This window comes from Arctopsyche grandis, chromosome 5 (assembly GCF_051622035.1).
Source record: "Arctopsyche grandis isolate Sample6627 chromosome 5, ASM5162203v2, whole genome shotgun sequence".
Classification (NCBI taxonomy): domain Eukaryota; kingdom Metazoa; phylum Arthropoda; class Insecta; order Trichoptera; family Hydropsychidae; genus Arctopsyche; species Arctopsyche grandis.
The window spans coordinates 22,942,497-22,959,731 of record NC_135359.1 but is presented as its reverse complement, the minus strand read 5'-3'; the positions used below and the strand labels follow the sequence as shown (position 1 = coordinate 22,959,731).

At 34.5% G+C, this 17,235-nt stretch overlaps 3 protein-coding genes across 3 annotated transcripts; all 3 read right to left on the bottom strand.

Annotated features, from left to right (window-relative positions):
- Window positions 1-449: 449 nt before the first annotated feature.
- LOC143911531 (cytochrome c oxidase assembly factor 6 homolog) lies at window positions 450-2,364 on the bottom strand. The gene is made up of 2 exons (XM_077430425.1): window positions 2,255-2,364; window positions 450-1,343 (listed from the first exon to the last, which is right to left on the bottom strand). The coding sequence occupies exon 2, from the start codon at window positions 1,062-1,064 to the stop codon at window positions 825-827; it is 240 nt and encodes a 79-aa protein (XP_077286551.1). The 5' UTR covers window positions 1,065-1,343; window positions 2,255-2,364; the 3' UTR covers window positions 450-824.
- Window positions 2,365-4,802: 2,438 nt separating this feature from the next.
- Window positions 4,803-6,696, bottom strand: LOC143911528 (uncharacterized). Its single transcript, XM_077430422.1, has 2 exons — window positions 6,521-6,696; window positions 4,803-6,434 (listed from the first exon to the last, which is right to left on the bottom strand). The coding sequence occupies exons 1-2, from the start codon at window positions 6,641-6,643 to the stop codon at window positions 4,803-4,805; spliced, it is 1,755 nt and encodes a 584-aa protein (XP_077286548.1). The 5' UTR covers window positions 6,644-6,696.
- Window positions 6,697-10,758: 4,062 nt separating this feature from the next.
- On the bottom strand, window positions 10,759-14,501 carry LOC143911526 (uncharacterized). Its single transcript, XM_077430419.1, has 3 exons — window positions 14,298-14,501; window positions 13,721-14,218; window positions 10,759-12,855 (listed from the first exon to the last, which is right to left on the bottom strand). The coding sequence occupies exons 1-3, from the start codon at window positions 14,418-14,420 to the stop codon at window positions 12,391-12,393; spliced, it is 1,086 nt and encodes a 361-aa protein (XP_077286545.1). The 5' UTR covers window positions 14,421-14,501; the 3' UTR covers window positions 10,759-12,390.
- Window positions 14,502-17,235: the final 2,734 nt, after the last annotated feature.

Below are 17,235 nucleotides of genomic sequence, written 5' to 3'. Positions count from 1 at the left end.
TGTTTGTATGAATTGGCGTTGTATAAAATGCTTATATTATATACTAGTGTTTTCACCCGGCTTCGCTCTGTATTTGTAATATAAACCGCTTAAACATGGCCAATCTAATTTTATCAAATTTATTTGAATAGTTTTATTTTATTGAAATTTATTTGAATATTCATTTGTTTTGTTTATTAAATTGAACTTCACAGATTCTACGAACCTAACAAACAAACATACATATATAAAAAGTCTCTTTCGAAATTATATATTAGATTGTATTGATTGATTGACTTTATTTATCTGTTTTAAGTGCACTCGATCTGTAAAACGCAGGTTCATGTTCTATGAAATAAAAAATATAGAATGTATTAAAGAATATTTTTCGTATTGATGTTTACGTGCAGTTGCGGCTTGAGCTGTGCTAGTATAAACGAACCTTAAATGGTATTAAATAACACAAATTTATTTGTAACAAGATTTATTAATACTCATTTTATCAACAATAATCGAAACAAGAGAAAAAATTGAAATAATAATTAAACATTAGCATTCTAATACAAACTCATTTCATAAAACTATTTAAATTATATACAGGACAAAAACACTAAAATTGCTCTTTAAATTCACACAATTATTACAATATTTTTACGATCAAAATATTATAAAATACACAGAAACCATTTTCATACGTATATAATTTCTGAATTTAGAACGTTTTTTGTTGGTTAATTTTGCAAGTGTGAGCCGTCTATAGTGTGACGTAAAATTTATACTTGCAGGAGATATAGACATAATTTAATATAAGATATATCGTACAAAACTATTGTAATAAATTTAATTTACGTTTGTGGGGTCGGTCCATTGGCTTCGAGTTGTTTCTTAAATATAATGTAGTCCCTTTTCCTATTGAAATGTTTAACCCATTGCCCGGGACACATATTTTCAAATTGTTTCTTTGTCTCGTTGCACGCTGACGGAACAGCATCATCGGGTCCTATATTATGTTTGTCCAAACATTCCCAATAACGATCTCTAGCACCCCAGCACACTTCCCTGTCCTTCTTTGCCGGAAAAGACATAATATCGCAATCTTAAATCGAACCAATTAACTAACTAATAATTGTCAACGTCTTAACACTGAATTTTCAATATAATATGTATATATTTTGCGTCGTTTTTAGACAGAGACCGGTCAGAATCAGAAATTTTGAATGACTGACCTCTAGTCATAAGCTAGATCACTAATTCTTGGCTTTGCCAGCAGAGTGTCACAGTGGGGTCCAATAAAAAGTTCATGTAAACGCTTTTCAGATGAATGACCGTAGCGACGATGGAATTTATAGATCAAACTGTCTCAGCTGGAAATAAAACAAAAAAAAAATGTACACATTTTTATTATTATCTAAATAAAAAGTAATACATAAATAAAAATAAGTTTTAAATTGAATACAAATCATTCATCAATCAAGTCTATAGTTTCATTATGTACATATGTAAATGAGTACACATTAATGAATGTGAAAATATTTTGGACGCTGATGATACGATTCCTTGGCACACTCGGCACCGTTGAAAATAAATAAAAACAAACATCTTATTGCAAATTTTTGAATGAACACAGCACGGCACCAAAATATTGAATTAAATTTAGATCGCCTTGAATAAGATACATGATCTATTTATAAATAACTCGCATCGGCTTCATGCTATTTATAAGAGAAACCATAGGTAATTTTTATTTATATCAAATTCTCAACTAGTTGCATTCAATCGTGAGTCGAGCCAAATCTTTCCAGTTCTGCAACATTCACTGCATCGTTGAATATTTGAATGTACTAACATTCCGATTTTAATTTACTAACAATACTAACATTCACCAATTCGTATGTGAAAGTTTTAACAATTGCTATATAGCAATTGACTTTTCTTTATTTAATAGAAATTTATTGCCAAATGTGCAATACATCAGGCCGACTTTTCTTGTGTGTAGCGTCATAGTTTGTTGTTGGACCCAAACTCAGGCCAACTTCTAATGATAAATTAAAAGGCAAACTCATACTCCATTATAGCATGCACGCTTGTCTACGTCATGGAAGAATGCGTGGTCGGCAATGCCGCATAACTGCAGAATGAAAGTGCACATTCGGCAATACTTCAAATCAAACGTCAGATAACTATTTCAAACCAGAGAAATATTTTTCATTCTAGATTTCAGTCGTCTTCAAGACTCAATGATATGTTTCTTAAGGCCCTGTACTGTAGAATGTACCTGAAGTGATAGTTTCCGTTCTGAACACCGAGTATGAGCTCAGCCGCCTACATTGACATAACCTACAAACTTATGCAATGTGTCAGTCGCAAGATGTCGTTTGGACGACCATTATTTCCGTTCTCTTTTACATTGTTTCGAACTATTTTATTTATAACTAGGCTCACTATGCGTTCCAGTTTTACTGGAACCGTTCCTGTTTCAAGGTATGGTTCCGGTATCCCAATCAGTTAGTCATCTTGTCCCATTTGTTTGGTGAAAATTAAAAAGTGCCGAATTTACGGTTCGGTGATTACTAGTCAAATGTGAACCGGGGTTCGGTGATTACTAGTCAAATGTGAACCGGTCACAAGATAACCGGTCGCTCTAGATCGGTCACACGTGTTCACCCGCCACTTTAAAACTGGTCACACCCTAAAATCGGTCACGAGAAAACTGGTTGACCGATTTTAGGGTGTGACCAGTTTTCTCGTGACCCATTTTAGGGTTTGACCAGTTTTAGTGTGACGGGTGAACACGTGTGACCGATCTAGAACGACCGGTTGTCCTGTGACTAGTTCACATATGACTATTAGTCCGTTTACCGTAAACAGGTCGCTCTAGATCGGTCACACGTGATCACCCGTCACACTAAAACTGGTCACACCCAAAAATTAAAAATTGGTTTATGGGGGATGAACGAATGAGACGACTGGCATGTTAATGCACGTGTTTATTATATGACAGCTAAAGGTAGAGTGAGTAGTGGCTCTCCGAACCCAGCCGAGTTGGTCCCCACTCGCAGGAAGGTAACCAAACTCGACCATGTCGTATAGCGAGCCGCCACAGGTTTATTGAAATATTAAAAAAAAAACATTGTGGCGCCTCGCTATACGACATGGTCGAGTTCGGTCACCTTCCTGCGAGTTGGGACCAACTCGGCTGTGTTAAGAGTGGCTACCCCACTCCGTCTCTGGCTCTCATAATAAACGCACGTTAATCAACATGCCAGTCATCTCATTCGTTCATCCCCATAATACCATATTTGTTAATTAGCATTTGATTTTTATATAAATATTTGAACTACCAATATTAAGACACATATTTTTTAAGTAACGAAAAAATTGGAGGGGGGATCTGGTATTCTATTGCCCATTTCTTTCATGTGTGAGAAAAGATGGTCCTCCGTCTGTACCTATGTAGATGTCGTAATAAACATCAGTGAAGATTGATCATCACTCGCCTTTTAATATGAAGTAGATCTTTAAATGTGTTGCAGTGTATACATAAAACCTTTCCAAATTGTTGCGGAACATTTATTTAGGTTCAGCAGAACACTGCTGTTCCACGGAACATAGTTTACTCTGCTTTAGAGTAAAAGCACTACTTGTAGTTGGAGTAAAATTATGATTTCTATTACATGTAAAAAAATATCAATCTGATTCGGTTAGCGGTTTGGGAGATAATTCAATTCAAAAACTTAAAAAAAGAGGACACCTATAAGGGGAGGTAAAATTTGAAAAAAATTTACGTCGTATCATAAGTTCAGTAACCAATACTAAACTTCAGTTTGATGGGACTAACGGTGTTCAAAAACACAAAAAACACACACATTTTTTTCTAGATCATGAAAACGTGATCAGTGATTAATTATGAGTTCGAATTTTCGCATGATCACAAAACTTCATCTATTATTACTGCGTACATAAATAAAGTAAAAATGGCACCCCGACAAATCGGCGCAAGTCAACTCAAATAATTTATAAATATTATTACAAAAAATACTTGTTAATACTTTAATCGAATACACATATGATGAACACATTTCATGTAGTGGTTAGTTTTATGAATAATGATTTTGGTCACAAGATATAGCTTCAAACATATTGGCGCCGTCCACACACACGATATCTACTAACGATATTTCCATATCCAGTTCCCATATTGCAACCTGTGGTTGCTATTTAGGAACTGGATATGGAAATATCGGTAGTAAATATCGTGTGTGTGGACGGCGCCATTGATTATCGACAAAAAAAGATTTTATCAAAACAAGAATTTTTGATGCTCCAAGCTTTCTGCCACTTTACAGACGATATGTTAAACTTACCAACTGGGAAATGAAAAAAAAACGACATTTTTTTTAAATTGATTAATTTTATTGATAATTCACAGAAAGGACTCGATATAAAGAACAAGTTTAAAATTTAACATTTTTTGTACATAAGTATGTTTACCAAAATTATATATATATATATATATATATATATATATATATATATATATATATATATATATATCGATTTCATCCAATAAAAAATATTACATTTAAAATAAATAAAATACGAAAGCCAAACAATAGATTTGTGTATATAATTTTCAATTAGGATTTATCTTAAAATTATTTAAATAAACTGCAAAGAGAAGAAAAGTCTTTTAAGGAGGCGCCAGAAACATCATTGCACGCATGCGGCCAAATTTTATATATATATATATATATATATATATATATATATATATATATATATATATATATATATATATATATATATATATATATATGTTGTTATTATTCCATTTTATGAGTTTTTTTATGTCGGACGAGGTAACAATTGTGCGTGAATGATTTTAAACATATTTCACACTTGTAAGGCTTTTCCCCTGTGTGAGATCTTAAATGTAACACAAGGTCATATTTATAAATATATGATTTTGAACAAATGTTACATTTGTGTGGTTTTATCCCAGTATGCAATGCTTTATGTGCTTCGACGCCAGATTTACGAGAAAATGATTTTAAACAAATCTCACACTTGTACGGCGTTTCCCCTGTGTGAGATTTTAAATGTAACACAAGTCTATTTTTAATAACGAAAGATTTAAAGCAAATCTCACATTTGTGTGGTTTTGTCCCAGTATGCAATATTTCATGTGCCTGGAGACCAGATTTACGAGTAAATGATTTTAAACAAATTTCACACTTGAAAGGCTTTTCCCCCGTGTGAGATCTTAAATGTAACACAAGGGCACTTTTATGAATAAATGATTTTAAACAAATGTTACATTTGTGTGGTTTTATCCCAGTATGCAATTTGTTATGTAATCTAAGGCTAGATTTTCGAGAAAATGATTTTAGACAAATTTCACACTCGTAAGGCTTTTCCCCCGTGTGACATCTAAAATGTATCAGAATTCCACGTTTATGATTAAATGATTTTAAACAAATATCACATTTGTATGGTTTTATGTCAGTATGCAATTTTTTATGTTCCTCGAGATGATATTTTTGAATAAATGATTTTAAACATACTTCACACTGGTAAGGCTTTTCCCCCGTGTGAGATCTTAAATGTAACACAAGTTCATATTTATGAATAAATGATTTTAAACAGTTGTCACATTTGTATGGTTTTGTCCCGGTATGTGATTTTTTATGTGCCTCGAGACGATATTTTTGAATAAATGATTTTGAACATACTTCACACTTGTGAGGCTTATCCCCTGCGTGACATCTTAAATGTAACACAAGCCTATGCTTATGAACAAAAGATTTTAAACAAATGTTACATTTGTGTGGTCTTGTCCCAGTATGCATTAAATTATGTGATTCGAGGCCAGATTTACGAGAAAATGATTTTAAACAAATGTTACATTTGTGCGGTTTTAATCCAGTATGCAATATTTTATGTGCTTCGAGACCAGATTTGTGAGTAAATGATTTTAGACAAATTTCACAATTGTAAGGCTTTTCCCCCGTGTGAGATCTTAAATGTGTCAGAATTTCACATTTATGATTGAATGATTTTAAACAAATGTCACATATGTATGGTTTTATCCCAGTATGCAATTTTTTATGTGTGTTGAGACCACGTTTACGAGTAAAAGATTTTAAACAAATATCACATTTGTGTGGTTTTGTCCCAGTTTTCAATATTGTATGTACCTCCAGGCCAGATTTACGAGAAAATGACTTTAAACGAAAGTCACTATTCTTTCGGTGAATTTTCGGTCGTGGAGGCTCATCGCACCATGTTACATCTTCTAACAAAACTTCTTCGGTCTTGATCTTCACGCAATCACCTAACCTCAGTTGAGACGTTTCGTTGCTTCGAAAACAAGCCTTTCGAAAGCTGATTAACAATTCCAGATTGGTCTTACACGAAAGACACACTGTATCCGGCAACCCATCGCCTCTTTCAACCTGCAGATGAAAAATGTAGGATTGAGCGGTGAAAAGAGATAACCAATTGGGTCCACAATAATTGTAACCTGCAACCAGCAACTGACCTGAATTTGACAGCAGGTCCGGATACGTTGCTCCAGACGCTCTGGATGAAGATCACCGAAGATCGAGACGGAAGACTCGGCCGGAGCTGATCCAAGACAAAGCCTACACTCCATCTTCTCCATATTTAACTCTGACAGCAACCAGATCGACTAGGCTTCGCCCTGGTATTTTTTTTTTAGTGACATCTTTTGTCTGAATCTGGTACTAGTTACACATACAGCGAATCAGTTATACCAATCGGCGGGTATTTACCCTCACGCCAAAACTTTCAGGAATTAATTTAAGGGCTAAGACGTAATTATATATTTTTGAAATAATATTTCCCAAAACAAGGACTATTGCAACTACCATATGAATTTTTTCCAGATCAAATTTCATAACTTTTTTTTCAAACTTTTAGTGCTGTCATGAGTAGTAACCATTGAAGTATAATGTATAGAATAGTCATTCCTAACAAAAGTATCGCTTAAAAGTGAGCCATCGAAGAGAGAGACGGAAAGTCAGAAGAGAGACAAAAGAGTGAGGAAAAAAAAATCGTGGAAGTGATCGTCCCTTACAACAACTGGACAAAACAGCTGACATCTCCGGGCACACGGATTTTTTGTGGCAACATTTTTAGGGGCTGAGAGCAATTCTATGCATACTACTTCAATGTAGATAAAGTAATAATTAGTTTTAAAAAAGAATACGGTGTACGGCCCTGTTTTTCAATGAGTGAGGCTGGTCCGAACATCTAGCACGTGCACATACAGATGTTCGGACTTTGTCGAACTAATACTACCACACAATTTCACTAGTAGAGCCTATTTCAAAGAGATTTTACTGCTACAGAGATCCTACTGCAACTGAGAAAAACAGACGAAATCTCCGTCTGCACGGAGTTTCTGTAGCAACATTTTTGGAAGCTGAGAACGCTTCTACCCATTCTACTTCAATGGTAGTAACTAAAGACGTGCTGACGGGAAAATTTTCCCTGAGAAAATCGGGCAACGGAAATTTTGCAAAAATTGAAAAAAATGTATATCAATCAGATTTACAAATCGACACATTTTTATATACTCGCATTGAGTCAATGGCTATGTCCACACTACCGATATCTACACCCAATATTTACGAATTTTTCCATAACCAGTTCCTAAATAGCAACCACAGGTTGCAATATGGGAACTGGATATGGAAAATTCGAAATTATCGGGTGTAGATATCGGTATTGTGGACGTAGCCAATGCCATTGACAAATGCAATACTTGAATGAATATTTTTTTTTCAATTTTCTCAGATCTCTACACGTTTCTACTTGTGAGGCTTATCCCCCGCGTGATATCTTAAATGTAATACAAGGCTATGTTTACAACCAAAAGATTTTAAACAAATGTGACAGTTGTGTGGTATTGTTCCAGTATGCAATAAATTCCAGTATGCAGTGATTCGAGGTCAGATTTACGAGAAAACGATTTTAAACAAATGTTACAATTGTGCGGTTTTATCCAGTTTGTGATCTTATGCGTAAAACAATTTAAGATTCACTGGGAAATGGCTTTAAACAATTGATACTATTATTTCGGTGAAATGTGGGTAATGAAGGCTCATCGTTCCATATTAAGTGGGCTCTACACTCGCGCGCGAACAACGGCGCGAATCAATGAGTGTGGTGACATCTTTTTCGCGCAGAGTTCGCGCGAAACGAAAATGGACGCCGATGTAGCTGCTGCTGCTGCTGTGACGCTGTGTGCTACAATTATACCTATATTAAAAATAAAAAGCAAATAAAAAATAAATGGAAAAAAAGAAGATGGTGGATGACGGAGATTCATCACAACAGAACGAGGTATGTTAATAACCTAAAACTCGTCTTGGTTGTGTGCAGTGCCGGTTTTAGGGGGGGGGGGCTAGGTCGGGTGGCGCCCGAGGGCGCCAAATAAGTTAGGGCGCCGAATGATGCGCCAAAGGCGCTTTAAAATTTAAAATTAGAGCGCCAAAAGCCATTCAAAATTTTAGATTAGAGCGCTAAAAGTTCTTTCTAAGGGTGTTTAAAAATAATTGCCCGAGGGCACCATCGGGCGTAAGGCCGGAACTGGTTGTGTGACTCGAGGGTAAAAAAGGTCGTAAACATTCGCCCTGTTATTGAAACTTAAGAATCTATGTAGATTAGTGTATTTAAAAGAGCCCTCTGCTGATTGAAATTCTGAGAATCAATATTATTATACATATGTATTTAAAAGAAATAAAGCCAAAAGTCTGTCGAACGTAACAGAGTGGCCTTATTATTTTTTACATCATTTTCAATACTTTTTTTTTTCAGTGTGTAGGCGGGGTAGGTATGTGTTGACCGTATCCCAGCCTAACAAAACACTGTTGTGCTTGTTTTATAAAATTTTATTGTTTGCCTATGGTTGTACAAAGGTATTATATTTGGGCAAAAGTATGTCGTTCAGCGGTCTCTGGATATGGTAGAGTGTCGCTGGCTCGGCATTCAGCTATGTTCAGAAGGTCTCTGGATGCGGCAGTGTGTTGCTGGCTCGTTGTTCGGCTATGTTCAGAAGGTCTCTGGTCTGCTGCTGTGTGTCGACGCTTGCTGCTGTGGGTCGACTGGCGTTGTTTGGGTTGTACCTCCTTTTATAGTGTTTCTGGAATCACCTGACCCATGGTGATGGTTGTTGATGCGTAAGCGAGGAATGTGCTTTTGTCGAGGGGTAGAATTTTCTGGAACGATTGGCGCCGTTCCGCTCGATGTAGTTTAATGGCGGCGGTGTGCTTCGACTGGTTTGTTTCCGCTCGACTGGTAGGGGCGTTCCGCTTGAGTTTAGTATAATGGCTGCAGGTGTACTTCGACTGGTTTTGTTCCGCTCGAGTGTGAGGGGTGGAACTGTCTCGAAGGTTTTGGCGATTGATTCCAAGAAGTGCTCGTGTTGTGTACGTGTGCGAGTTCTGCGCGGAATGTGGTTTGTTGTTGTGGAATATTCTCGAATGTTTCGATGACGAGATTCCTACAAGTGTAACTATGGAAAGGCAGTTGACCGAATTAGTAGGTGAACCTTCTGGAGAATTTAAAAAGTTTACTCGAATGTCTCCAGATTTTGTTTTATTTTTCTAATAGACGCCCTACTAACACCCTCCATTGTCGCGATTTTGTTTTGAGAAAACTTTCCTGTATTTAATAATGATGTAATGCTTGCAATTTTTTCTTTAGAAAGATCTGATTTTCTACCCATCTAAAAAAATCCAATTAAAGTTTTACACGCAATTTAAATCATAAAACAAAGTAAAATTTCGAGATATTAAATACCAACTTACCTTAGAAATATGATAAAGTTGCAGTAAAAGAGAAAAAAACACAGTGCTTTTCACAAAATAATGAATGATTTTAACGGAAACGCACGTCAATATTGAACAAAATTCAGACGCAAACCGATTTCAAACATCTTTCTTTTGTTTTTGAAGACCTTTTGAGGGATAATCCACCGATATTTTTTGCTAGTGAATAGAGTTGCATTTAAGGATAAGATCACAAAAAAAATGAGGCCAAAAGTTCCCATAATGAGTTATTTACGACCGTGACAAATTTACCCAAACGCATCTCGAGAGGGGTGGCGTAATATTCTGGTCAGGGACTGTAAATTGATTAATATCTAAGGAACAAATACTCGAATAAATAAATAATAAATCAAAAATCTTTGTTTTATGTGTGTTAAGTGGGGTCATATTGTCACTAAAAATATATTTTCACTAGCGTTTTAGTGATATCATAATCGAATACTTTCGCACTATTGACTAGTACCTACATGCACATACATATACATATGTAACTTAAAAATGGTGCGATTTCGTAGTAACATATGTATATGTACTTATATTATGACCGAATAATATCTTACCGGACAAATAATAAAAATACTGACATATTATAATACTTCACAAAATTATTTACGAGTTAACAAGTATAACAAATCAGTCAGTTTATTGAGCAAAAACATGTAGTGATAAATTAAGAATATTCTCGATATTTTCGAAATTCTAATAAACGATTTCTCGAGATACGAGAATCTCGAATTTTCATAATAAAATATTCTCGAGATATGAGAATCTCAAAAATTTTTCAATAAAATATTCTCGAGAAACGAGAATCAAAATTTCTCGAGGATTCTCGAGACGAGATTTCTCGATCACAACCTCTAAACACTACATAATAAAAACACTAAACTCTAAAATTCTAAAACTAAATAAAAACACTAAAATGATCTTATCGTTCAAATTTATTGAAAAAATTAAGAAAAATTAATGATAAGGGGCAAAACATAAAACATAGTGAATTAGTACATAGAGATCATTTTTGAAGGAAATTAGCAGAGAAAAAGAGCTTTATTGACAATGGCATTTATATTTGGTTATATAAAGTTAAATTTTTATTTGGTTACATAAAATTCCTCAATTGCGTCCAACATCAATTAGACCTAAGTATCATCACTTCTTGCGACCTAAAATGGTCCTCTCATATTAATCATATTGTCAACACAAATGTTACTCATTTTTGTATGTTATAAAGCGTGTATTAAATTTTCTGAACTTAACTATTTTATCAAAAATATATAAAACTTTCATCAGACCTAAACTAGAATACGCTTTTAACATATGGAATCCTTATTTTAAAAAATATATTACATGTATTGAAAGGGTTCAAAGGAGAATTACTAAGATTCCGTCTGTACTTAAATCACTTTCTTATAACGAAAGATTGAAAAGAATACACTAGAGACGAGAAGAACTAGAGGTGACTTAATCGAAGTCTTTAAAATACTAAATAATCACTATAATTGTCATATGTCTAATCTTATTACATTCAACGTAAACACTGACCTCAGAGGTCACTCGCTTAGACTCCAAAAATAAAAATCTAATAAATTGATCACAGATTGCTTTCTTATTTTTATTTTCATGATCAAACCCCTTGGGTCTATCGGCTTTGCCACCTTCTCTCAAATATATTAAATAAATAAATAAAGGGTTAATTAAGTTTGTACGTTTCTTCATTTGTGGAATGTAGCCGGACAGATAACTTCATTAGAAGTTATAATTATCCGTGAACCTATGGCTATGCTTTGATCGAGAATGTGGGTTATTGGAGTAGTTTTTAGTTAGTGGGTTACACTGAGCAACAAAAAATCACGTTTTTGAGTTACCATAGCGGAGACTAACCAATATTTACTAAGTGTAACCCACTGAATTCAAATATGATAATGATTTTTGTTGGTTAGTGATCGTTTCCGAGATATGAGCTTTTTAAAAAATGCGCGATTTTTACAGTTTTTTGGCTTTTGCGGTCTTTAATTCAAAATCTAGTATTGTTGTGCTCAAAGTGAGTATTGGAATCAATGGTCAGATGTTTTTTCTATTGATTGTGGTTTTTTATTGTTTAAAAATACGTATCATTAATTGTCCAGCGAATTTTAAAAGTCAAAAATATATATTTTTTTAGGGATTTTTTCTCCGTGCTATTTTGCGTTTATTTTGCCAATTTTTTATTTCACCACGTTAATAAGGATTGGTTTTCTATCTCAATATTTTTTTTATTATCTAAACGTACTAACTCCAGCAGTCATTGTGATAGAAATGCTTTCGTTGTGTACACATTTGTAACGCGGATAATGTTGGTGCAAACGAGATGGATATCCACCTCACAGAGGTAAAACTTAAACTAAAAAATAGGAAAAACATCTGACTATTGATTCCAATACTCACTTTGAGCACAGCAATATTAGATTTTGAGTTAAAGACAGCAAAAGCCAAAAAACTGTAAAAATCGCGCATTTTTTTAAACGCTCATTTCTCGTAAACGATCACTAACCAACAAAAATCATTATCATATTCGAATTCAGTGGGTCAAACTTAGTAAAGATTGGTTAGTCTCCGCTCCGGTAATTTTTTGTTGTTGTTCAGTGTTATTAGAGGTAGTTTCTGTATAAGAATAGGTTGTATTTGGTGATGAATCATATGTAGTAGAAGGCGAAAAATATTTAGGAGTTTGTGGTCTATTTAGTTGGTCATAATGCATAAACATGTAATAAATTTCACACACAATCTTCGTTCTTTCATCCTCGGGTAATTTTCGCAACATTTTAGCTACGATTTTACCGTGTAGGTCACATTCATCATCTTCCTCGAATTCCCTAGTGCTCAAAGTTGTTATGAGTGTATCATGAGCATCCTTAACCACTTCTTCAGCAGTCAAAAGCTCAGGGGGGTTTTTCTGGCGACGAATTGATCGTGACACCGTATTTTGGCTGTCTATATTCCGGCTCGAACTCCTCTCTTCATTGTCATTCACTGATGATCTTTCCTGAAAATAAAAATAATAATCTAATTATATAATTGTTTTCTTTACAGATGCCGACGTGCGCAGAGGAGTGGCTTGAAATTGAAAAAGGAAATCCTTTTTTTGAAAATTTGCACATAAATTTCCTTGAGCTATCGGTTCAATTGATGGAAAACACATCGTTATAGAATGTCCAGTTGACTCGGGATCAGAATATTTTAATAACAAGAAAACATACAGCATGGTATTGTTAGCTTTAGTTGACAGCAATTATAATTTTATCTTTGCAGACATAGGATGCCAAGGTAGAATTAGCGATGGCGGAGTATTTAGGAATAGTTTACTATGGAAAAAAATTTGCCTTAATGCATTAAATTTACCTACACCACACCCTTTGCCCAGTTCAAACAAAGATGTACCCTATATTATTTGGGAGACGGTGCCTTTCCTCTGACAGAACATGTAATGAAACCGTATCCTGGTAATCATGATTGGGGATCCCCAAAACGTGAATTTAATCAAAGATTGTCGAGAGCACGGGTTGTAGTAGAAAATACGTTTGGAATACTTGTTACGAAATTTAGAATATTTAAAAAACCGATTAAATTAATTCCAGAAAAAGTTTCTATTTTAAAAATGACGTGTAAATTACTGCATAACTTCTTAAGAAAAAGCGACACTTCGTCGAACATATATTCATAGACACTTATGACGAGAACGACACACTTATAGCACCTGGTTCATGGAGAAACGAAACTGAAATTACTTGTGCTGTTCGTAATATGCCACACATACCACGCCGAGCAGCTCTGAATGTCAGTGAAATTAGAAACGAGTTCACGAAATATTTTGTAGATTAAAGTATAATAATATAAATAAATATACTTACAGAATTTATCATTTCTTTGCAATGTAAGCCTTCCCCAAGAAATGAGCCTATCACATCGTAAGCGAACCATATAGGTTTATAGACCTCACTCGAGCCTGCACCACTGTGGATGGAATCTTTCACTTTCTTTTTATAGCCTCTATAACTGGACATAAGCGAATCCTTTTTCTTCTTGCATTCAGTCAATGGAATGCACATAATCGCGCCAATTCGCTTCCAAGCATTATGGACCAAATTTTTCTTTTTATAATCCTTATGTTTGGACTGCCATAGTATCGGCTCTGCTTGAAAACATTCAAGGAGCGAAAGCTCCCGATCTTTACTCCACACTACATCTTCTAACAAAACTTCTTCAGTCTTGATCTTCAAGCAATCATTTAACCTCAGTTGAGACGTTTCGTTGCTTCGAAAACAAGCCTTTCGAAAGTTGATTAATAATTCCAGATTGGTCTTACACGAAAGACACACTGTGTCCGGCAACCCATCGCCTCTTTCAACCTGCAGATGAAAAATGTAGGATTGAGCGGTGAAAAGAGTTAACCAATTGCGTCCACAATAATTGTAACCTGCAACCGACCTGAATTTGACAGCAGGTCCGGATACGTTGCTCCAGACGCTCTGGATGAAGATCACCGAAGATCGAGACGGAAGACTCGGCCGGAGCTGATCCAAGACAAAGTCTACACTCCATCGTCTCCATATTTAACTCTGACAGCAACCAGGTATTTTTGACAGTTCGCCTTGGTATTTTTTTAGTGACATCTTTTGTCAAAATTTGGTACTAGTTAAACATATACAGCGAATCAGTTGTACCAATCAGCGGGTTGACTGCCAAACGCGTATTTACCCTCACGCCAAAACTTTCAGGAATTAATTTAAGGATTAAGAAGTAATTAAATATTTTTGAAATAATATTTCTCAAAACAAGAACTATTGCAACTACCATATGAATTTTTTTCAGATCAAATTTCATTATTTTTTTTTCAAACTTTTAGTGCCGTCATGAATAGTAACCCGTTTACCATTTTATTTATCAGATATATTTGAGAAATTTAATTTGTAAAACAAACAATTACAATGTAGGAATATAGTACAACTTGTGCTATTACATCAAAACCAGCGATCTCATCATCGATCCTGTCCAAAACCGCATAACTCAAGGGCAACGACCCCTTCGACCATTCCAGAAGAAAGAGTTCATCGTTCGATCGTAAAACAACGAAACCCAGCAGTGATGTCAAAAGGCGACCGCAACGTATGTCCCGAAAGACATTTACACGTGAAAAGTCATTAACTCGTGGCACACGCTTGCATTCTCAAACGAACGACGTCCTAGCGCTGAACCCATAAAACCACACATGTACCGAGCACGCGCCTCGAATATAGGTCAACCCGTGTCTCTAACACGTGTGTCCTGGAAACGAAGACAAAGCATTTGCACGCGACACGTTCCAACCCAAAAGGTATATAAAGCAACACAGAAGCTCCAGACACCAGAGTGATCCGCTGGAGTTCAACCAGTTCACATCTCCGAAGCGTCAACCTCTTCGTACATACAATAACCTTTGTATCAATTGAACGAAAATAAACGATCCTCTTTCAAACTCAACTGAATTTCCATAGGCCGGGAAACGGTCGAAACCTTTCACCCGTCCTATAATTGGTGATCACTAAAACAAGAAAAATGTTTTAATCTCATAACGTGTAAAAAAATAATTATTGCTTTTCTTGGAAAAGTAATAATTATATTTCAAAATGAATGTTGGACGACGTGAGTTAACACAATTTCCATTTTAGGCGGGGGTAGGGATGTTGACCGTATCTCGGCCTAACGAAACACAAAGGGTAGCCATGATTCAAAAAGGTTGAGAAACGCTGCATTAACCCTTTGAATGCTGATCGGCGTTATGACAACAAGTCCATGGGCCTGAAAAACGCCGATAGGCGTTGTATATTGAGCATGTACAAAGTAAACAAGAATACTGCCCGCTAAGCCTTTCCAGGTAGCATTGAACATAGGTCGTGTAATCCGTGTCATTCATTTGTTAACATTTATAAAGACTGGTTTACACCGGAATTTCTGAATTTATAACCATAGCAGAATTACCCGATGAAAATCCCTAACTGTTGAGTATTTTAGATTGTGAGCATTACATTTTAACAACAGTGAAGATATTACTAGTTTTGGAAAAATACATTCATTAATAGAATTCTTTTGTTTGTTTTATATTGTTACAACTTATATTAGAATTAGAGCACACCTTTGCAAAACTCTAAATCCTCAGTGGTAGTTATCTAGTGTTTGTTCGGATTAGTTACAATTTTATAACTGATTTCTATTGAATTTCTAAATAATTATAGTTGGAAATTTTCAATGTGGCGGGTTTTCAACAGAAAAGATGTCAGCACCCAAAGAGTTAATCGAATACATAAACGATGAACACATTTCATTTAGTGGTTAGTTTAATGAATAATGATTTAGGTCACAAGATTGATTATCGCATCTTGATTATCGACAAAAAAAGATTTTCTCAAAACAATAATTTTTGACTCCAAGCTTTCTGCCACTTTACCGACGATATGTTAAATTTACCAATTGGGAAATGAAAAAAACGACATTTTTTTTAATTGATTAATTTTATTGATAATTCACAGAAAGGACTCGATATAAAGAACAAGATTAAAATTTAACATTTTATGTACATATGTACATAAGTATGATTACCAGAATTATGTATCTCGATTTCATCCAATAAAAATTATTACATTTAAAATAAATAAAATACGAATAGATTTGTGTATATTATGTTCAATTATCATTTCTCTTAAAATTATTTAAATAAACTGCAATTAGAAATCATGGGAGGGGGGCGCCAGAAACATCATTGCACGCATGCGGCCAAAATTTAAGAATATTAAGAATATTTATATAATAACCAATTTTTTTATACACACATATATATATATATATATATATATATATATATATATATATATATATATATATATATATATATATATATATATATATATATATATATATATATATATATATATATATATATATATATATATATATATAATGTTGTTATTATTCCATTGTATGAGTTATTTTATGTTTGACGAGGTAATGATTGCGGGTGAATGATTTTAAACAAATTTCACACTTGTGTGGTTTTATCCCAGTATGCAATATTTTATGTACTTTGAGGCCAGATTTACGAGAAAATGATTTTAAACAAATTTCACACTTGTAAGGCGTTTCTCCCGTGTGAGATCTTAAATGTAACAAAAGTCTATTTCTAATACCAAAAGATTTTAAACAAATGTCACATTTGTGTGGTTTTGTCCCAGTATGCGATATTTCATGTTCCTGGAGAACAGATTTACGAGAAAACGATTTTAAACAAATGTTACATTTATGCGGTTTTATCCCAGTATGCAACATTTTATGTTCTTCGAGACCAGATTTGTGATTAAATGATTTTAGACAAATTTCACACTTGTAAGGCTTT

Coding starts and splice junctions, on each gene's coding strand:
- LOC143911531 (XM_077430425.1), bottom strand. CDS start 1,064: ATGTCTTTTCCGGCAAAGAAGGACAGGGAAGTGTGCTGGGGTGCTAGA.
- LOC143911528 (XM_077430422.1), bottom strand. CDS start 6,643: ATGGAGAAGATGGAGTGTAGGCTTTGTCTTGGATCAGCTCCGGCCGAG. Junction 6,435..6,520: donor GGACCTGCTGTCAAATTCAG/GTCAGTTGCTGG, acceptor TTTCATCTGCAG/GTTGAAAGAGGCGATGGGTT.
- LOC143911526 (XM_077430419.1), bottom strand. CDS start 14,420: ATGGAGACGATGGAGTGTAGACTTTGTCTTGGATCAGCTCCGGCCGAG. Junction 14,219..14,297: donor GGACCTGCTGTCAAATTCAG/GTCGGTTGCAGG, acceptor TTTCATCTGCAG/GTTGAAAGAGGCGATGGGTT. Junction 12,856..13,720: donor GCAAAGAAATGATAAATTCT/GTAAGTATATTT, acceptor TTTTATTTTCAG/GAAAGATCATCAGTGAATGA.